The sequence below is a fragment of the Apteryx mantelli genome, chromosome 8, assembly GCF_036417845.1.
Source record: "Apteryx mantelli isolate bAptMan1 chromosome 8, bAptMan1.hap1, whole genome shotgun sequence".
NCBI lineage: Eukaryota > Metazoa > Chordata > Aves > Apterygiformes > Apterygidae > Apteryx > Apteryx mantelli.
In genome coordinates this window covers 11207535-11222430 of record NC_089985.1, presented here as the reverse complement: position 1 = coordinate 11222430, position 14896 = coordinate 11207535, and the positions used below count along the sequence as shown (strand labels likewise).

Here is a 14896-nt window from a genome sequence, read left to right as displayed (position 1 = left end):
TAATAAATACCTCATTAGGAGGTTTCAAAGTACAACTGCACTCTTTATTCTGACTCAAATCAAGTAGAAAAAGATCTGCTGGATGACTGGCTCATCATTTCCAATCTGACAGGTGACCTGATAGAAATTAAGTTAGAAGTAGTATCACTTTATTCACAGGTTTCCAAAGAACATAACTAAATGATTACATTATGTAAACAATTACATTAGGTAAAGAAAAATAGGACTCGAAAACATGTTCTTTATAATCCAATTAATTTATGATTACCCTTCATCCTTCTGCAGACTGAAAAGGGACACAATTCCTCTTTAATGAAAACTCCTCATCAAACTTGGGTTAAAAAAAAGAACAGATTTGTTAAGTCAGAGTTCTATATACCAGCTCAAATCCAGTGGCATGAGTGCTAAAAGGAAAAAAGCAACATTAAAAAATGTCAACATGCTTTTTTGTAATAGTTTTGTGGTCATGGATAACTCCAAAACAGGTTTGTCGTAGTTAATTCTCTTGCCAAAATGCTTTTCAGTAACCAAGTCTTCAGTCTGCAAAGACTTAAACTAACGCCCGACTTTGTCCATGATTCACCTCTTCCACTCTGGGGGGTGCAGTTGCACCATCAGTTTTGTGACACTTGTGCATCTGCTAAAAGGGTAGTTAGTCCCTTTGCCCGCTCCTGATTGCCTCCTGTCGTGGAATGACTGGCTACCTGGATGTAGGGACAGATGGATGTAACATACTTTGATTTTAATGAACATTTTGACACTGTCTCCCACAGTAACCTCGTTTTGCACATAAGAAAGTATGGGCTTGAGAAGCCAACTCTTAAGTGGGTTGAAAGTTGGCTGGACTACCAGGCCTGAGGGTTAGTAATCAGTGGCTCAACATCCAGGCAGCCGCAAGCAGCAAGCCCAGAGGTGGATGCAGGGAGTGATAGCGTTCAACAGCTTCATCAGGGACCTGGAGCCTCACACATCCTCACACATCTGCAAACATTACCAGCTTTGTCCCCTTGCCTCCCCCCCTTGAATAAGCTCCCTGCCTCTCCCTGCAGTCCCCTGCAACTCCCGTCCACTTTGTCCACCTTTGCTGTTTCTTACTTATGGCTAGAAGTGGATCAAGTCAAACGTCTCTTTGGCCAGGCATGCAAGGTGGACAGCAACGAAGAACAGGACCCTTAGGGAGCTGTTGGTCTGTTCACAGCCTGATCTTGGCACTGTGTATCCAGCAGCTATGAAGCCAGGCGAGCTCTCTCTCTAGATAAGCCACTGAGACTGTTGCTTCCTGCTTTGCCGTCCTCCCCGGATTTACAGTTCTCTGCTGCAACCTGTGAGAGGCTGGCCATGATAAAAGAATTTGCTGAATCTGCCACGAAGGGAGGTGGACTCTGTCCCCTCTCAGCCACTATCAACAGGGTGGCTCTGCAGTTCACCGAGGAAGCTGCCTGCCTTTCTTCATTGCTGCAGAGCAGGTACAATCTTGCTACTGCTACAGGAGGCAGGAAAGCAAGGAGATCAGTACTGGCTATGAAGAAGCCCATTTATTCTCTGTCCAGCCCAAATCAACATCTATCTTGGCAGTATTATGGTCCCTCTTGCATCATGCGACCAGATTTGTTTCTGTCATAAAATCTGTACAGTCTTGTGCCCATGCACACATCTGATCATGAGATGCCACCTTTCTGATATGACCAGCATGGGTATTGATACGCATGCACACACTTACCGTTCGTGTAGCATGGCTCACACGTGCATGTCTGTCTCATAACTGAGCAATCACAATAGGTTGAGGGACAGACACAAAAGCAGGCGCAGGATGGGGGACAGGTCGTGGAGGCCTTTGGAAAGAGGGAGCAGGCCGTCCTGCAGACCCAATGGCACAGTTAACCTCCTTTTGGCTTTAATACCCGCAGTACAACCATTTGGGATGCTGGAGGAGTGTGAGGAGAATGACCACAGAGCGGCACCGGGCTCATGTGCTCCACCTAAATGGCATCTCTCATTGCCAGGGACATCCCTGCCCAGCCCTGCACTATCTGCTGGTGGACCTGCTGCCCATGAATGAGTCCAATCCTTTTTCTGAACCTGCTGACCCTCTGCCTCCACAGCCTTCTGTAGCAACAAAGTCCAGAAGTTTTCCATGCACAGCATAAAGAAGTATTTTTTTTTTTCTGCCCACTTGAACCCGACCTCCTACCTGCTTTATCAGGCGCCCCACGTTCTCTTATTGAGGGATCTGGAGAATAACAACTCCACATCAATCAACTCCCCTCTCTGCTTTCCAGACTGACGAGCCCCAGCCGCTCAGTCTCTGCTCCATGCCGGCACCGTTTTGGTTGCCTTTCCCTGTGCTTTGGCTCAGCCATATTCTGCTGGGACCCCCCGGGGGCTGGTAAAGAGGCTGCGGGCTGAGAGGGGGGCTGCAGGCTCTGCACTGCTGTTCCTCGCCCCGCATGCCTTCCTGCCCCACGTGCCCTGCTCCAGGCCACCGGTCCCCTTGAAACGCCCCCCAGCAGGGTACCGGGCGGCAGGGGGTGGAACGTGTCTGTCCCCTGCATGGACACAGCGAGGGCAGTTATAATTTTTTGTGAGAACCATTGCCCCAGCGAGGCCGGGAGCAGCTCCGCAGCCTGGCTCTGGGCTCCTCCGCCTGCTGCGGCGTGCGGAGCGCGCTGCAGGGGAGGTGCCGGGGGCGTCCCCGCGCCTGGCCCCCTCTGGGCGGCTGCTCGGCTGCTCCGGCCTCCCTGCACCCGCAGAAGGTGACATTTCCAGGGTCTGGGGGTCACTGGCTACGTTTGGGGCTTTTTGTAACACTGCCCTCTTCCTAAATCGTCTCTTCTCGCAAAACAATTTCTCTCCCCGCTTCGATTTATTTAAATCTGCAACACTGTTACCTAACATGGGCAGAAGCTAGTCATTCAGTTTGCCTGAAGGAAACGACGTGCAACTCCAGAGTCTCGGAAACACAGCCAAAAAAAATGTACGGCTTCCTAAACGCTCGGAGAGCGACGCCCTTGCTGATGTAGTTATTGCTCATTAAGGAAAAGTCTTTGGAGGGAGAGAAGGAAAACTACAGCTCCCAGCAGCCTGCCCGGGCACCGGGGAAGGGCAGAGTTCGCTGTCACGTTGACAGCCGAGGGCTAAGGGTGCGCGCCGGGGAGCGGGCTGCCGTGGGGGCCTCCGCGAAGGGCGGCTGCGGTGCCGTCGCCAGCCGCCGCTCGCAGCCCCGCTGCTCCGCTTCGCCGCCCCGACCGGCTCCCAGCCCGCCCGGGTAAGCGCCGACTCCGCCGGCCGCTTTGCTCCTCCGACTTCCTTCTTCTGCGAGCGTCACGGCGGGGACCCAGCACGGGGAGGGCACGGGAGGGACGCGGGCCCGAAGCGCTGGAAGAGCCGCTGTAAAGATCAGATATTGGGATCCTGTATTTCACAGACATCTGCAGGGTCCGGTCCCTGGCAGGGAAACTTTCTCATGTGTTTTACCTGCTGCCTATTGCTCGCTCAGGAAACCTACGGGCTGGAGAGGGTAGTGATGGGGAAACGTGAGCACCGGAGAAGTCCGCTTCCACAGTGCCCGTCCAAGCCCATTAATACCCATTAATTAGCATAAAAAATTAATCATTTAATGTTATCAAAGCGAAGCCGGGGCTTTGCTCCATGTCGACGCGGCTGCGTTGTGCAAGGCACCGGCTGTCTCCAAGCGCACGGAGCAGCCCGCGAGGCCTGCGGAGGCGGCGCAGCACGGCCGCGGCCGCCCGGCTGGGGAGGAAACCCGTGGCCCTGCACATCGGCTCGTCCCCAGGCAGCTCCGCACAGTTCGCGTAGCCGCTGGACTGTCGGTAGCTTGCTGAGCAGGTGAAATAGTTACTATCGCTTGGGCTCGAGCGCTCGCATCACGTGTTACCGAAAATGCGCCCGGGCACATCCATCCATTTTCACATCGCCCAACCAGCCTGATAAGCACGGCCAGGGAGGGAGCGGCCTCCTTTTCCGCTCAATCACTGCTTCTCTGCTTGTGCTTATCAGCTCTGCTGGCGTTCAGTCGCAGATCCCGAGGCCCCGAAGGGATGGTGTCTGCGTGCGGGGTGGGACTCGCTCGGCCACTCAAGCAGCAGGGCAACAAGTCTCCTTCTGACCAAATGAGAAAGTGAAACAACCGTGTGGAGCCCACGACTCCGGGAGAGCAGGAAGATGGAAGAGAATCCAAGTGTGGACCTCTGCAGAGGTAAGTGAATCCTACACGTACTTCATGTGCTAGGAAAAACCCCTTTGCAAGAAAATTCCAACAGTGAAAAGGGAAACCCGAAAAAAGAAAGAGACCCCCCCCCCCCCCCCCCGAAAACCTCCAGGCAAAAAAAAGCAAGCTTTTTTTCTTTCTTTCTTTCTTTTTTTTTTTTAAAGACGAGTAACAAGTTACTTTCAGTTTTGGATTCCCGGCAGTGACAAGCTTAGACTCGGTGTCCAGGACTGTAGTGCAAGAAGAGTCAGAGATGAGGGCTCCAGAATGGGAGAGGTTTCTTCCCGGCCTCCCAGTGCTTCCCCGTGCCGAGGAGGCGGCTTTGCGAAGCTGGTTGCGGAGAGGCGAATACCGTCTCGGGGGCAGCAACCCAGCGAGAGGGCAATCCCGTGGAGCAACTCCCATCGCAGGGCTACACGCGATGGGTGGCAGGGTAGAGAGCAACTCCCTCCCGCTACCGGCCGAGGAGGAAGAGGCTCTGTTGCATGCCGGTATCTCAGATGGACCCGCTGAGAGAGGCAGCTCTGAGTTTACAACAAACACGCTCCCAGTTGAGCAGCAAGTCTCATAGGCTTGTACCTGGCAGGTGGACACGCATTTCACACAGAGACAACTTAGCTCAAGCACAGGATCCAAACTCCGCAGAGCCCAGAAACCGCAAATCTACAGGTGCTTAAATAACAAGCCCTTCTTCCACCACCTATGGACAGGAAGCCTCCCTGGGGAGGCAGGAGAAGGCGGCACTGTTTGTGACCAGCTTGAATAGCAGGATACCTCTCAGGTTCCTCGTATTTCAGTGTATAGCATGTACTTGCATTCTCCTGGTGCCTTGTTATTACTGCTACATGTGGGTATTTCAGTGATACCTAGATGCTATAATCAGATGAGACCTGTCCTAAATGTTCCAAAATGTTCCCATAATAATCAGCAAGAATGAACATAATAATCATGCTCCAAAGGACAGCATGTTCTGACATGAAACAAGTGCAGCTATTTTTCTGTTTTCAAATTAGTGAGGAGTTCCTTGCCATTTGTATTGATCTTTATTCTAATTTTAGTATGATCATTTCTGTCACTGTAGTGCTTGATCTGTAGGATCATTCATAAGTAACTTTTTACAAAGAGTGTCAGAGATTTGAGCTGCAGTGTTTAGTTTTGTAAGGTTCAGAATATTTTGCAAATACTTATGTTCAATTTCAGAACTTCTCTGTTGAATTACTCTCTGATATTTGCTTTTAATTTGCTGTTTCTACAATACGTGATCCTAACTGTTTGGGAGAACAGCTCCAGAACAGGGACAGAGGAAGAGCACAAGTAGAGCTAACAATTTTTCTTCAGGCAGATGCTCAAACTGTGTTGACATTAACTATTCTGGCCAATATCCAACAACAGCTTTAGAAATGCTTTAAATCCATCACCTTAATTTACCAGCCTAGGAAAACCACTATCTGTGGAAGATGTGGTAACTTATCCTAACGCTTAATGAAGAAATTGCTCCCCATCATAGGACAATGTTAATGGGGTTTGTGTATTAAAAGCATTTCAACTTACCAGCACTGGACAGGTTGAAGTGTGGATAGAGGAGTGTGTCCCTAAAAGTGATCAGTCATTGTATGGCCACTATTGCACTCACAAATGCAGAGACTCAGCTGAGTCCTTTCTGAAAGCATGAAGCAGCACGATTCATTAGTGATGACGGTTGGTCACGGTAAATTCTCTATTTGGCAGTTTGTTTGTATAGATATTTCTGAAATGCAAAGACTGGGAGTTTTGCTGGGTGGTGGTAAAGAATTGGGTTTTCTTGACTCCTGTATGGATAGTTGAGCTGTGAACTCTGATCCCAACAGCTGGGCCAGCCCAGGATGAGATGGAGAGCACAGCAGAGCATCCTGTCCACCAAGAGACCCCTCCAGAAACACTTGGGCACCAAGTGACAAACAGCTGGCCTGACACCTCCTGCAAACCAGAGGAGAAGGATCCTGCGGTGGGTGAATCAACGACTGCTGACAGGGGCGAGGTGACACACTCAGGACTGACTAGCTTTACGGCAGAGGAGAAGGTCCCCCAGGAAACCAAAGTGTCAATGGAAGAATCGGGGAAGACAGGAGATGGTGTCTCAGAAAGATCCCAGGCAGAAGATGACACAGATGGAGGTGAATCCTCTCCCCATCTGCATGTTTGTATGGTATTTCCGAAATGCTGATAACCAGGGCCTTTGCTGGGAGGAGGCAGAACAGGAGGAAGGATTGTTGTTTCTTGTGCTGAAAGAAACTGAGCTTAGGTCTGTGAATTTTATTCCCTACAGCCCGGCTAGCCCAAGATAAAACGGACAGCAAAGGAGAGAGCCCTGTCCATCAGGAAACGCATGGACACCAGGAGGCAAGCAGGCAACTTGAAAGCTCCCACAGACCAGAGGAAGATGATTTATCAATAGGCAAGTCACTGAACTCCGACAGTAAAAGGAGACATTCAGGTCCGACTGCCACTGAAGGTATCACCAGCAGCTTCTTGATGGAGGAGAGCATCAGTGCCACCCTCCCAGATGAGGGGCCAGCAGAGCACACAGAGCGAGAAACTCTGGAGAGTGAATCCCATGGCACGCTCAGGAACAGACGTGGGACTGAAGGTGAGTTATGGTTGCACATTGCTGCTGCTCTACTCTGCATGTGCCTACACTTCGCAGAGACACTGGAAAAATGTTCTCTGGAGATCTCTAGCACCTGCTGTCAGTTTTCCAGAGTCAAGCAGGAAAGAAGGTATTTGCTTCTCAGCACAGTGCTGACCTGCTTCTCTCTCCCCTTTGCTGTCCTGCTTTGAAAGGCATGAAACCATGCTGGGCTCTGCATGTTTCTTCCTCTTTCCCCTGCTCAGAAAGCAGGAAGAGCCAATACTCCAAGCAGTATCATTGTTCCTTCTAACTCTCTCAGCCTGGAGCTCCTGGCAGCCCTGTTGCTTTTCTTATTGCAGCCCAGCTTGCCTGTTCCCTCAGCAGTGAGTGGCAAATTTCCTTCTCTTACCGCAGGACACACAGCCCAAAAGTCAGAGGCTCAATCCTGCCTGCAGAATGTCACCACCCAAAACACAAAGCAGGAGAAGGCTAAAAAGCCCTTCTTGCTGACAGGTGAGGAACGGAAGCTTCCCTTGCGGGTTACTCGTCGACCAGAAGGCACTGATCCTCCAGGAACAAGTAAAGAAGCACATTTAATTATTCTTCTCTCTCAGGACCCTTCACAGTCTTTTCTGAGGGTTTGCGGGAATTGCTGCCCATGTCAGGTCCTAGGGATTTTAGGGAAACAGCTTACAAGTAAAAAGCAAACCATACCCTTAAAAACAGGCCCAGCTGGAGCCTACAGTACAGGGTTTTCCCTGCAGCTCTCCAGCTTGAATGCAGTACTAACATGTCCTTGGAGGGCTGAGACTCCTAAGCTCCTGGGCCTCTCCTCCCCAGTCCCTCTCTGTGTGGTGGGACCTCAAGCAGGAGCCATAGCGCTGATGTGCACCCCACACTTCGGCTGGCAGAGCTCTGGCACACAGAGATCCTGCCTTGCTGTGGGGAGCAATGAGCAGTTGTGGCCTGGACCTTGCTGTCCTTTTCTGGACAGAAGCACAGTAGCCCTTGTTCACCTAGCGTAGCTAGGAGGCAGGCCATGAACGCGATCCCTTCGCTGGATCAGCCATCTCCATATGTGGAGGCAGGTGCTGTGAATGGCCACAAACCTTAAAGAAAACGGAAGAGCGGGGAAGGGAAGAAAGCTTGTGACCAGCTGTAATTTCTTCAGGAATTGTGCCCTGGAACTCCAAAGCTGTAGCCTTGTCTTCATCTGTGGAGCTATAGCTCCCAGGCTGGTGTGTGGGTCCCACAACATGGGGCAAGAAGTTTCTCTGTAGGTCCTGGGCCCCCGGAGCATGCCAGTGTGAACTGCCTTCCAGTTGTAGGGGGGAAGGTTGGGGAGGGGAAAGAGAGCCCTCGTAGCTCACTTCTGGCATATCACTGCTGACCACTTTGGGCTGACTTCTGTTCCCCGTCTCGGGTCTCTCCCCGGTTAAACAGGGCTTGTCATTGCGATCTTCATACCGATCATCATCGGCATATTCAGCTTTGGCATCCTGGCCTCCAAGTCCCAGCAAGCCCCCACGAACCCCACGGTGGAGGCCTTCCTGTCCCAGTTCAACCAGCTACAGGACAGGTTTCCAGGGCAGAGCCCCCACCTATGGCTTCGGGGGCGCAAGTTCCTGCAGAAGCACCTCAATATGTCTCACCACACAGAGCCGGCCATCATTATCTTCACAGCTGCCCGCGAGGGCAAACGGACCTTGCAGTGCCTTACCGCCCGCGTGGCTGACACCTATGCAGCTGCCTTGCATGCCAGCACAGTCCAGATCGATGGCACGGATAAATCCGGGCTCCAGAGCGACCAGGCAAAGCTGGAGGTGGACAGGGAGCTTAGCTCAGCTTTCCAGGCTGGGGGCCGTGCTGCGGTGATCCACCACTTTGAGTTGCTGCCGGCGGGGGCCACCCTCATCTTTTACAAGTACTGTGACCATGAAAGCGCTGCTTTCAAGGACGTGGCTCTGCTGCTGACTGTGCTGCTGGAGGAGGAGACGCTGGAGACCCACATCAGCCTCCCACAGGTGGAGGAGAGAGTCCGCGACTTCCTCTGGGCCAAGTTCACCGACACCAGTACCCCCAGCTCCTACAACCACATGGACTCCGACAAGCTGAGCGGGCTGTGGAGCCGCATCTCCCACCTGGTCCTCCCGATCCATCCAGTCCAGACCATCGAGAAGGGAGGCTGCTACCTGCACGCCAAACCCTAGAGGCAAGGGCTGCCAGAGCCCCGGGGAAGGGCTGGAAATCCATCCTGGCCCCCTGGGGCAGGCAGAGGCACAAACAAGCACTCACTTCATAACACCCCAGTGCTACTTCTCTTCTACTTGTTTTTCTTACCTCCCTGGGAAGAGTTTGACAGGTACAAGTGAATCCAGCCCTTTCGGCCAGCTGCATCTTGAAGGTAATAAATTGCATGCTTCCTTCCGAGGGACAGGAAGAGCTGATATTTTAAACTGCTAATTGCACATGAGAACATTATTGCCACTGTGTGTGGGGGGGGGGGCAGGAGGGAAAACAGTATTTTGCAGGTAGCATTTCTCTCAGAAAACACTGTCCTTGTAGCAGTCTGGATAACATCATAACTATTACACCAGAAAGATATTTCAGCTCAGTAGCTCTTTCGTTCCTCCCTTCCTCCCCGCCCCTCTGTTTGCTAACGTCCAAGCACACCAGTGTCACAATTTCCTTTACCTAGACCATTTCTCTGTCTTCGACTGAGAAGAGCCATTGGAACAAGGGGAGGTCGAATTCCCTAAACCCCACACTTTGAAGTCATGCTTCAAAAAGAAAATCAGGACTGACTAGCACAGGCATAGCTTGTGCTAGTTCAGGGTATGGCCAGTCAGTCCTGATATAGCTCCACTTGCACAGACTGACCTACACCAAGCGAAGACCTGATCCTAAATATAGCATGTTCAAACAAACCTGCAATTCAAAAATCCCCACATATCAATTAAAAATTATTTCAGGTTGTCAGCACTTAAACACTTCACTAAACAGGGGAATCCTGTGGGGTCACCCTTACGTCAGGGAACATTTGAACTCTGAAAACCAAGACAAACCCCCAGCAATTAAGCAAAAGCCACCTCATGAACGCTCTGATGGTGTGAAGCATCAAGCGATTGCACAGGTAAAGGAATGAGTAGTACAGTTTAACTTAACACTGCCTCTTTAAAAATGAAAAAGATCCAGTCTTGATCCTTTTTCCACCACAAGGTTACAATCATCTCTTGGGGCTGATGCATCAGCTTTGGTCCTACATGACAGGTTCCCCTTCACCTGGAAGCCGTGAGAGTCGTTTCTACACTTTTCTGCTGCACGCAGAGAGCCTGGGGGTGTCCTCAGGATCAGGGCAGGAGCGTGTGGACGAGACACTGTCTGGCGCCCCGCCAGGGCTTTTCCAGGGTGCCTCCGCCCACGCTACACCTAGCCCAGGGACTGTGAGATTTTGCAGCCTGGCAGTCTCCCAGCTTGCTTTCCCTGTTTCTGCCTGTCCCTCCTCAGATAACTTTTACTGACGAATGTAGACGTTAACACGGATATTTATGCCAAACCACACAGAGGGTAGCACACCAGGTCGTTGCTCACCAAGGGTGTGTTCGCCTTCCTGCCAGGCAGCTGGTGCCCCGGTCTGGTCTCAGAGTGACTAGGAGCAGAGCTGGTATTGGCTGGTAAAGACGAAATCTCTGGCATTGACACTAGAAACCCTCAGCTAAGCAGGCTGGTTTCTTATCGTGCCTCCTCTTCTCTACTCCATGAAGAGAAATCTAAGTCCTGTAAGCACTGTGTTGCTCCTGCACACTGAATTTCTGTAAAAGCTCCAGGGTAGAGCTGCTAACTCAGGGAAAACCTGGGGTAGGTGCAGGTTTAAGCATCTAATAGCACAACAGTCAGCCCCAGGTGTCAGCCCCTGGTGCCTACAGTCATGCCTGCTAGAGAAGGAGCAGCGGTAGCAAAGCAGGGCTTATCTCCATATAGACAGCATAGGCCAAGGCCTTGCAAAGGCAGAGCCTATAGCTGAACAAGACACTACTCAAGAACACTCAAGTGTTTCTAAAAGCTGCATTTTAGTGCTCCTTACAGCAACCAGGCCCTTGTGTTGGCTGGGTCTCCTACCAATGGTGCCTTGCTGATCTGCCCTCACTGATGGCTCAGCTGAGGCACGGTCGTTCGCCCCAAGGCCTAAAATCACAGCCTGTGTCTTCTTCCCTCCTGCCATGTGCCTTGTCCTGTCTCAGGGGATCTGGGGCAATGAACTTGGAGAAGGGGATGAAATGAGGGAAGAGTGGGTTATTATTTCAAATTCTGACCAAAGAACGGACATTTTGTTTCTTTACAACGTTAGTCATATGAAGACAAAAGCCAGGACAGTTACCCATTTTTTCCACAGCTGGCAGGATTTTACCCACTACCCCGATCTGACTGAGCAGCTGTGATTGCTGCTCAGTTTATCTCCCATTGCAGATATGAAGTTGAGTTACTGCTGCAGAATTAGGCACTAGTGTGAAGTGGTTCATACAGGTTATAACTATAGCAAACACTGGGCTAGACAAGAAAACTGCCTGCTGGAGCCCAGCATCGCAAGGGGCCAGCCCAAGACATGCTTTTGTACAAGATATGGGCAAGAACCAACTTGGTTGCTTCCTCCCCTTCCTCCTTTTCGTTGTTCTATGCTACTTTGGAAAACACCTTTTCTGCTCTGCACGGTTCAGTGTTAGCATTGATGTAAGAACTGGCAAAGCATTAACCATGTTATGTCAACATCTTAAGGAAATGAGTATTCAAAAGCTATCTCACTAACAATTTTATGTACTGTGTTTGTAATGCATAGTCAAGGTATGCAATGGCAACTTAATGCTGCTTGGGCACATCCCTGTAAGCTTCATCCACCACAACTGTTCCAATACAGAGATATTTTTATGACCTTTTAAAGACAAAAAAAAATCTGCTCGCTTCTGAAACAAGACTTCTATTTAAAAATAAATAACGAGATTGTGAAAAAAAACAGCAAAGCCTTCAAAGTGAGCCTGAGTCCTATCAATTCTCTCATTTTTTTCCTAGTTATTTTTAGCTCATTAAGCAAATGAAATCATCATATTGGATAAACTTTTATTTAGGTCAAGGCTAGAGTTGTGTAAACAAAGTGAATATTTGCTTTTCCTGGGAGAACCCCAAACAACCTTTTTTCTCTGTTGTTTGGGACAAACATTCACAGCTTTCCAACTAAGGGCAAAAACAAAAACAAACCCACAAACAACTGCTTAAGCTGTTAAATTCAACCGAAAATGAAACATACTGATGTTTGCATAATATTTAATGACAATAATTAAACTGCAAACCCGGCAACATTATGGAAATATGGAAAGCAAATATTTCACATTTCAACACCCTTCCACTGCACTTGGAAAAAAGCAAAAAATCAGATCAGTTCCACCCAATTTCACAACACCTCAGCATACCCAAATTTAAAGTTTGCATTGAATCGTTTTGCCCAGCTCCACTCTAAAGAGATACATGCCTGGAAAAGGGAATTACATGTGGCCTGATGGGACAAGGACGCCGAGGCCAGTGATGACAGATCTTTGTCACTGCTGCTGGGTGTGATGCCAGCAGAGGTTTGGCCTCCCCACCACTGCCGGTGCTCTTCTGAAGGTGTTTGGCACCAGAGAGGTTTGGTATCCATCAGCACAGGCGTAATAGCTCCTCTAGGGCCAGCTTATAAGCAGCACCTTTGTAATGGGATCTAGGTGATCTGCATCAGTCTCCTGCCAAACACTATAGGGAGATCCACGGGAGATTTATTTCCTGGGACTGCAAATGAACATTGGTGACTGACCTTTACCCACAGGCCTAAGCCCTGTGCAAATACCGATTGCTCTCCACTGAGGTCGGAGCACGGGATCAAGCCGTAGGGGGGACCAGGGAATCACATACCTCAGTCCTCATGCCTTTGTGGCGCCGTGGGTTCACCGAGACTCCTGCTGGCAGACAAGCAGGGATGAGGGTATGGACTCACGGCACTGACTATGCTCGGATAGCTCTTACGCCCTGGCCTCCTGCTGTCACCCTCAGCAAAGCAACTGGCCTTATCCTGTCATTCTGGATTTTCTTTAGTCCCTGCCCAGGCCATACCAACCTAAATACTTGGAACACGTGCATCTATTTTCAAACAGGCACTTGCCCAGGCGATCGATTGCCAGAAGTACCTATCACTCATCTCCTGTCGTCCTCTGGCGCGACAGGGAGGATTCAGTCCTACCCTGACATGGATTCAGACAAAAATCTGCTGTCACCAGGTGCCTTTTCAGCAGTGATCCTTCTGCCTGCTCCAAAAAAAGGTTGAACTCAGGGTGGGAAGGATGTACGCTGCTCAGCAGCAGCAGGGAAATCAGGGCAGACAGGTCTAGCGGCCGCTGGGCTGTGGCAGCACCTCTGCCCCGACATGGGGGGGACGGCACCGGGCTCCGCTCAGAGCTGCTCCACCAAAGGTGCTCTGAATGCCCAACCTGAGCGTCACCTACTTCTACTCAGATCTGAAGACCGAGCGATGGTGCTGCCTGCAGCGGTCGGCCATGGGATCTGGGGGCTGGAGGCAGCACCTTGGCTCAGCCTCCGCAGCCCCCGCGGCTGCGGCAACCCACCTCGCCGCGTCTTGCCTCTCCTTCTGCGGAGGAGGTGCTGGCATGTCTCGTTCTTCTTTTCTTTCATTTTGTCGATGCTGAAACTAATGGTGTTTTCTTTTTCAATCACTCATCTCCAAAAAAAAAAAAGAAGGAAAATATCATTCTTATTCTACTTGGCCTATTAAAAACGAAGCACAATCCCTCCCCCCACACCCCACCCCGCCCTACAACTATTTCCCTGTATTTTATTTTATTCTATTTTATTTTATTTTATTTTAGTCTCTTAGTACTAAAGCCCCAAGGCAAGCCAAGCAGGATGAAACTATGTTTTCGGTGGGAAGCAGGGCAGGGTGAAAGCTCTCCCTGTTGCTCAGTGCAGCACTAATTTCGAAGGGAAGGATGTGCTGGAATAAGGCACTCAACAACCCTAAAAATTACCTTGAAAATTACATAGCAGCCCCGCTGAGGGGCAAAACCAGTTCTGGAAGGCCAGTCTGGACCGTTCTGCCACCAAAGTAGTGCTGATTATACGAGCAAGCATCCTACTGCCTTGTGAGCTGTCGTTGCTCTCCCCTAGCCCCAGCGATCAAGGCAGATCACCCCATCCAGGCTGCACAAGGCCGGCTGGGCAGTGGGGTCCCTCTCTGCAGGCTGCCCTCCTGCGCCGGCAGCGGCCAGCACCTGGGATGGTAACATCACTCCACATCTTCTTCCCTCTGCGCCAGCTCAGACTGAAGCTGGAACAACCTGGAGGCCACGCGGATGTCTCTGTCCCAGCTTTTCTAGCCAAGCAGGGGGCTTGTCTGTCCATTTTTTGATGCCCTCCACAGCTGTCATTCCGCTCCCTGCAGACACCGTGCTGTGCTAAGCCTCCCCTGTGAGCTCACGTCCCTACTCCTGGTACCGAGGCGGTATTTCGACTCCGAAGCAATACTGAAGACTGATCCCAATGCAGCTCTGCCCTGGGTCTGTGACCCTGCAGGAGGCAGGGCCTGAGACAAGTCAGTTTGCTAAAGAGGGCTAAATGCACTAGTCTGGCAGCAGGGAAGAGCAGAGAACGGGGACAAAACGTCAGCATCTGCTTAGCACACACGAGAGGACTTTGCTCAAGACAGGAGACTGAGATCAAGCCCTGCTCTGTGGTGAGAGATCAGCCAGGCCTGCTCCGAAGGGCTGCTCCGAGACCACAGCTGGCACTGGTGGGGCACGGTCTGCATTTTGCCACCCCAGTTGAGGGACGTCTCTGTTGCAGTCTGGTTTTCCTGCTTCATCTCTCTCAGTGACAGCAGAGCTCCGGCTCTACCACATCCCCGAGGGACTGAATGGGACATGCCCATACGTCCACCAAAACATGCCAAAACTTGACCTACGGGGAAAAGCAAGATTGTCTGTGTTCATCCACAACATATCCTGCCATCCCAATGGATGGGGCAT

At 50.9% G+C, this 14896-nt stretch overlaps 1 protein-coding gene across 1 annotated transcript; it reads left to right on the top strand.

The window, feature by feature from the left end:
* The first annotated feature begins 3160 nt into the window (after positions 1-3160).
* On the top strand, positions 3161-11848 carry TOR1AIP2 (torsin 1A interacting protein 2). The gene is made up of 6 exons (XM_013943269.2): positions 3161-3265; positions 4018-4216; positions 6076-6381; positions 6534-6854; positions 7251-7415; positions 8280-11848. Exons 2-6 carry the CDS (start codon positions 4183-4185, stop codon positions 9044-9046), a joined length of 1593 nt encoding a protein of 530 aa, XP_013798723.2. The 5' UTR covers positions 3161-3265; positions 4018-4182; the 3' UTR covers positions 9047-11848.
* Positions 11849-14896: the final 3048 nt, after the last annotated feature.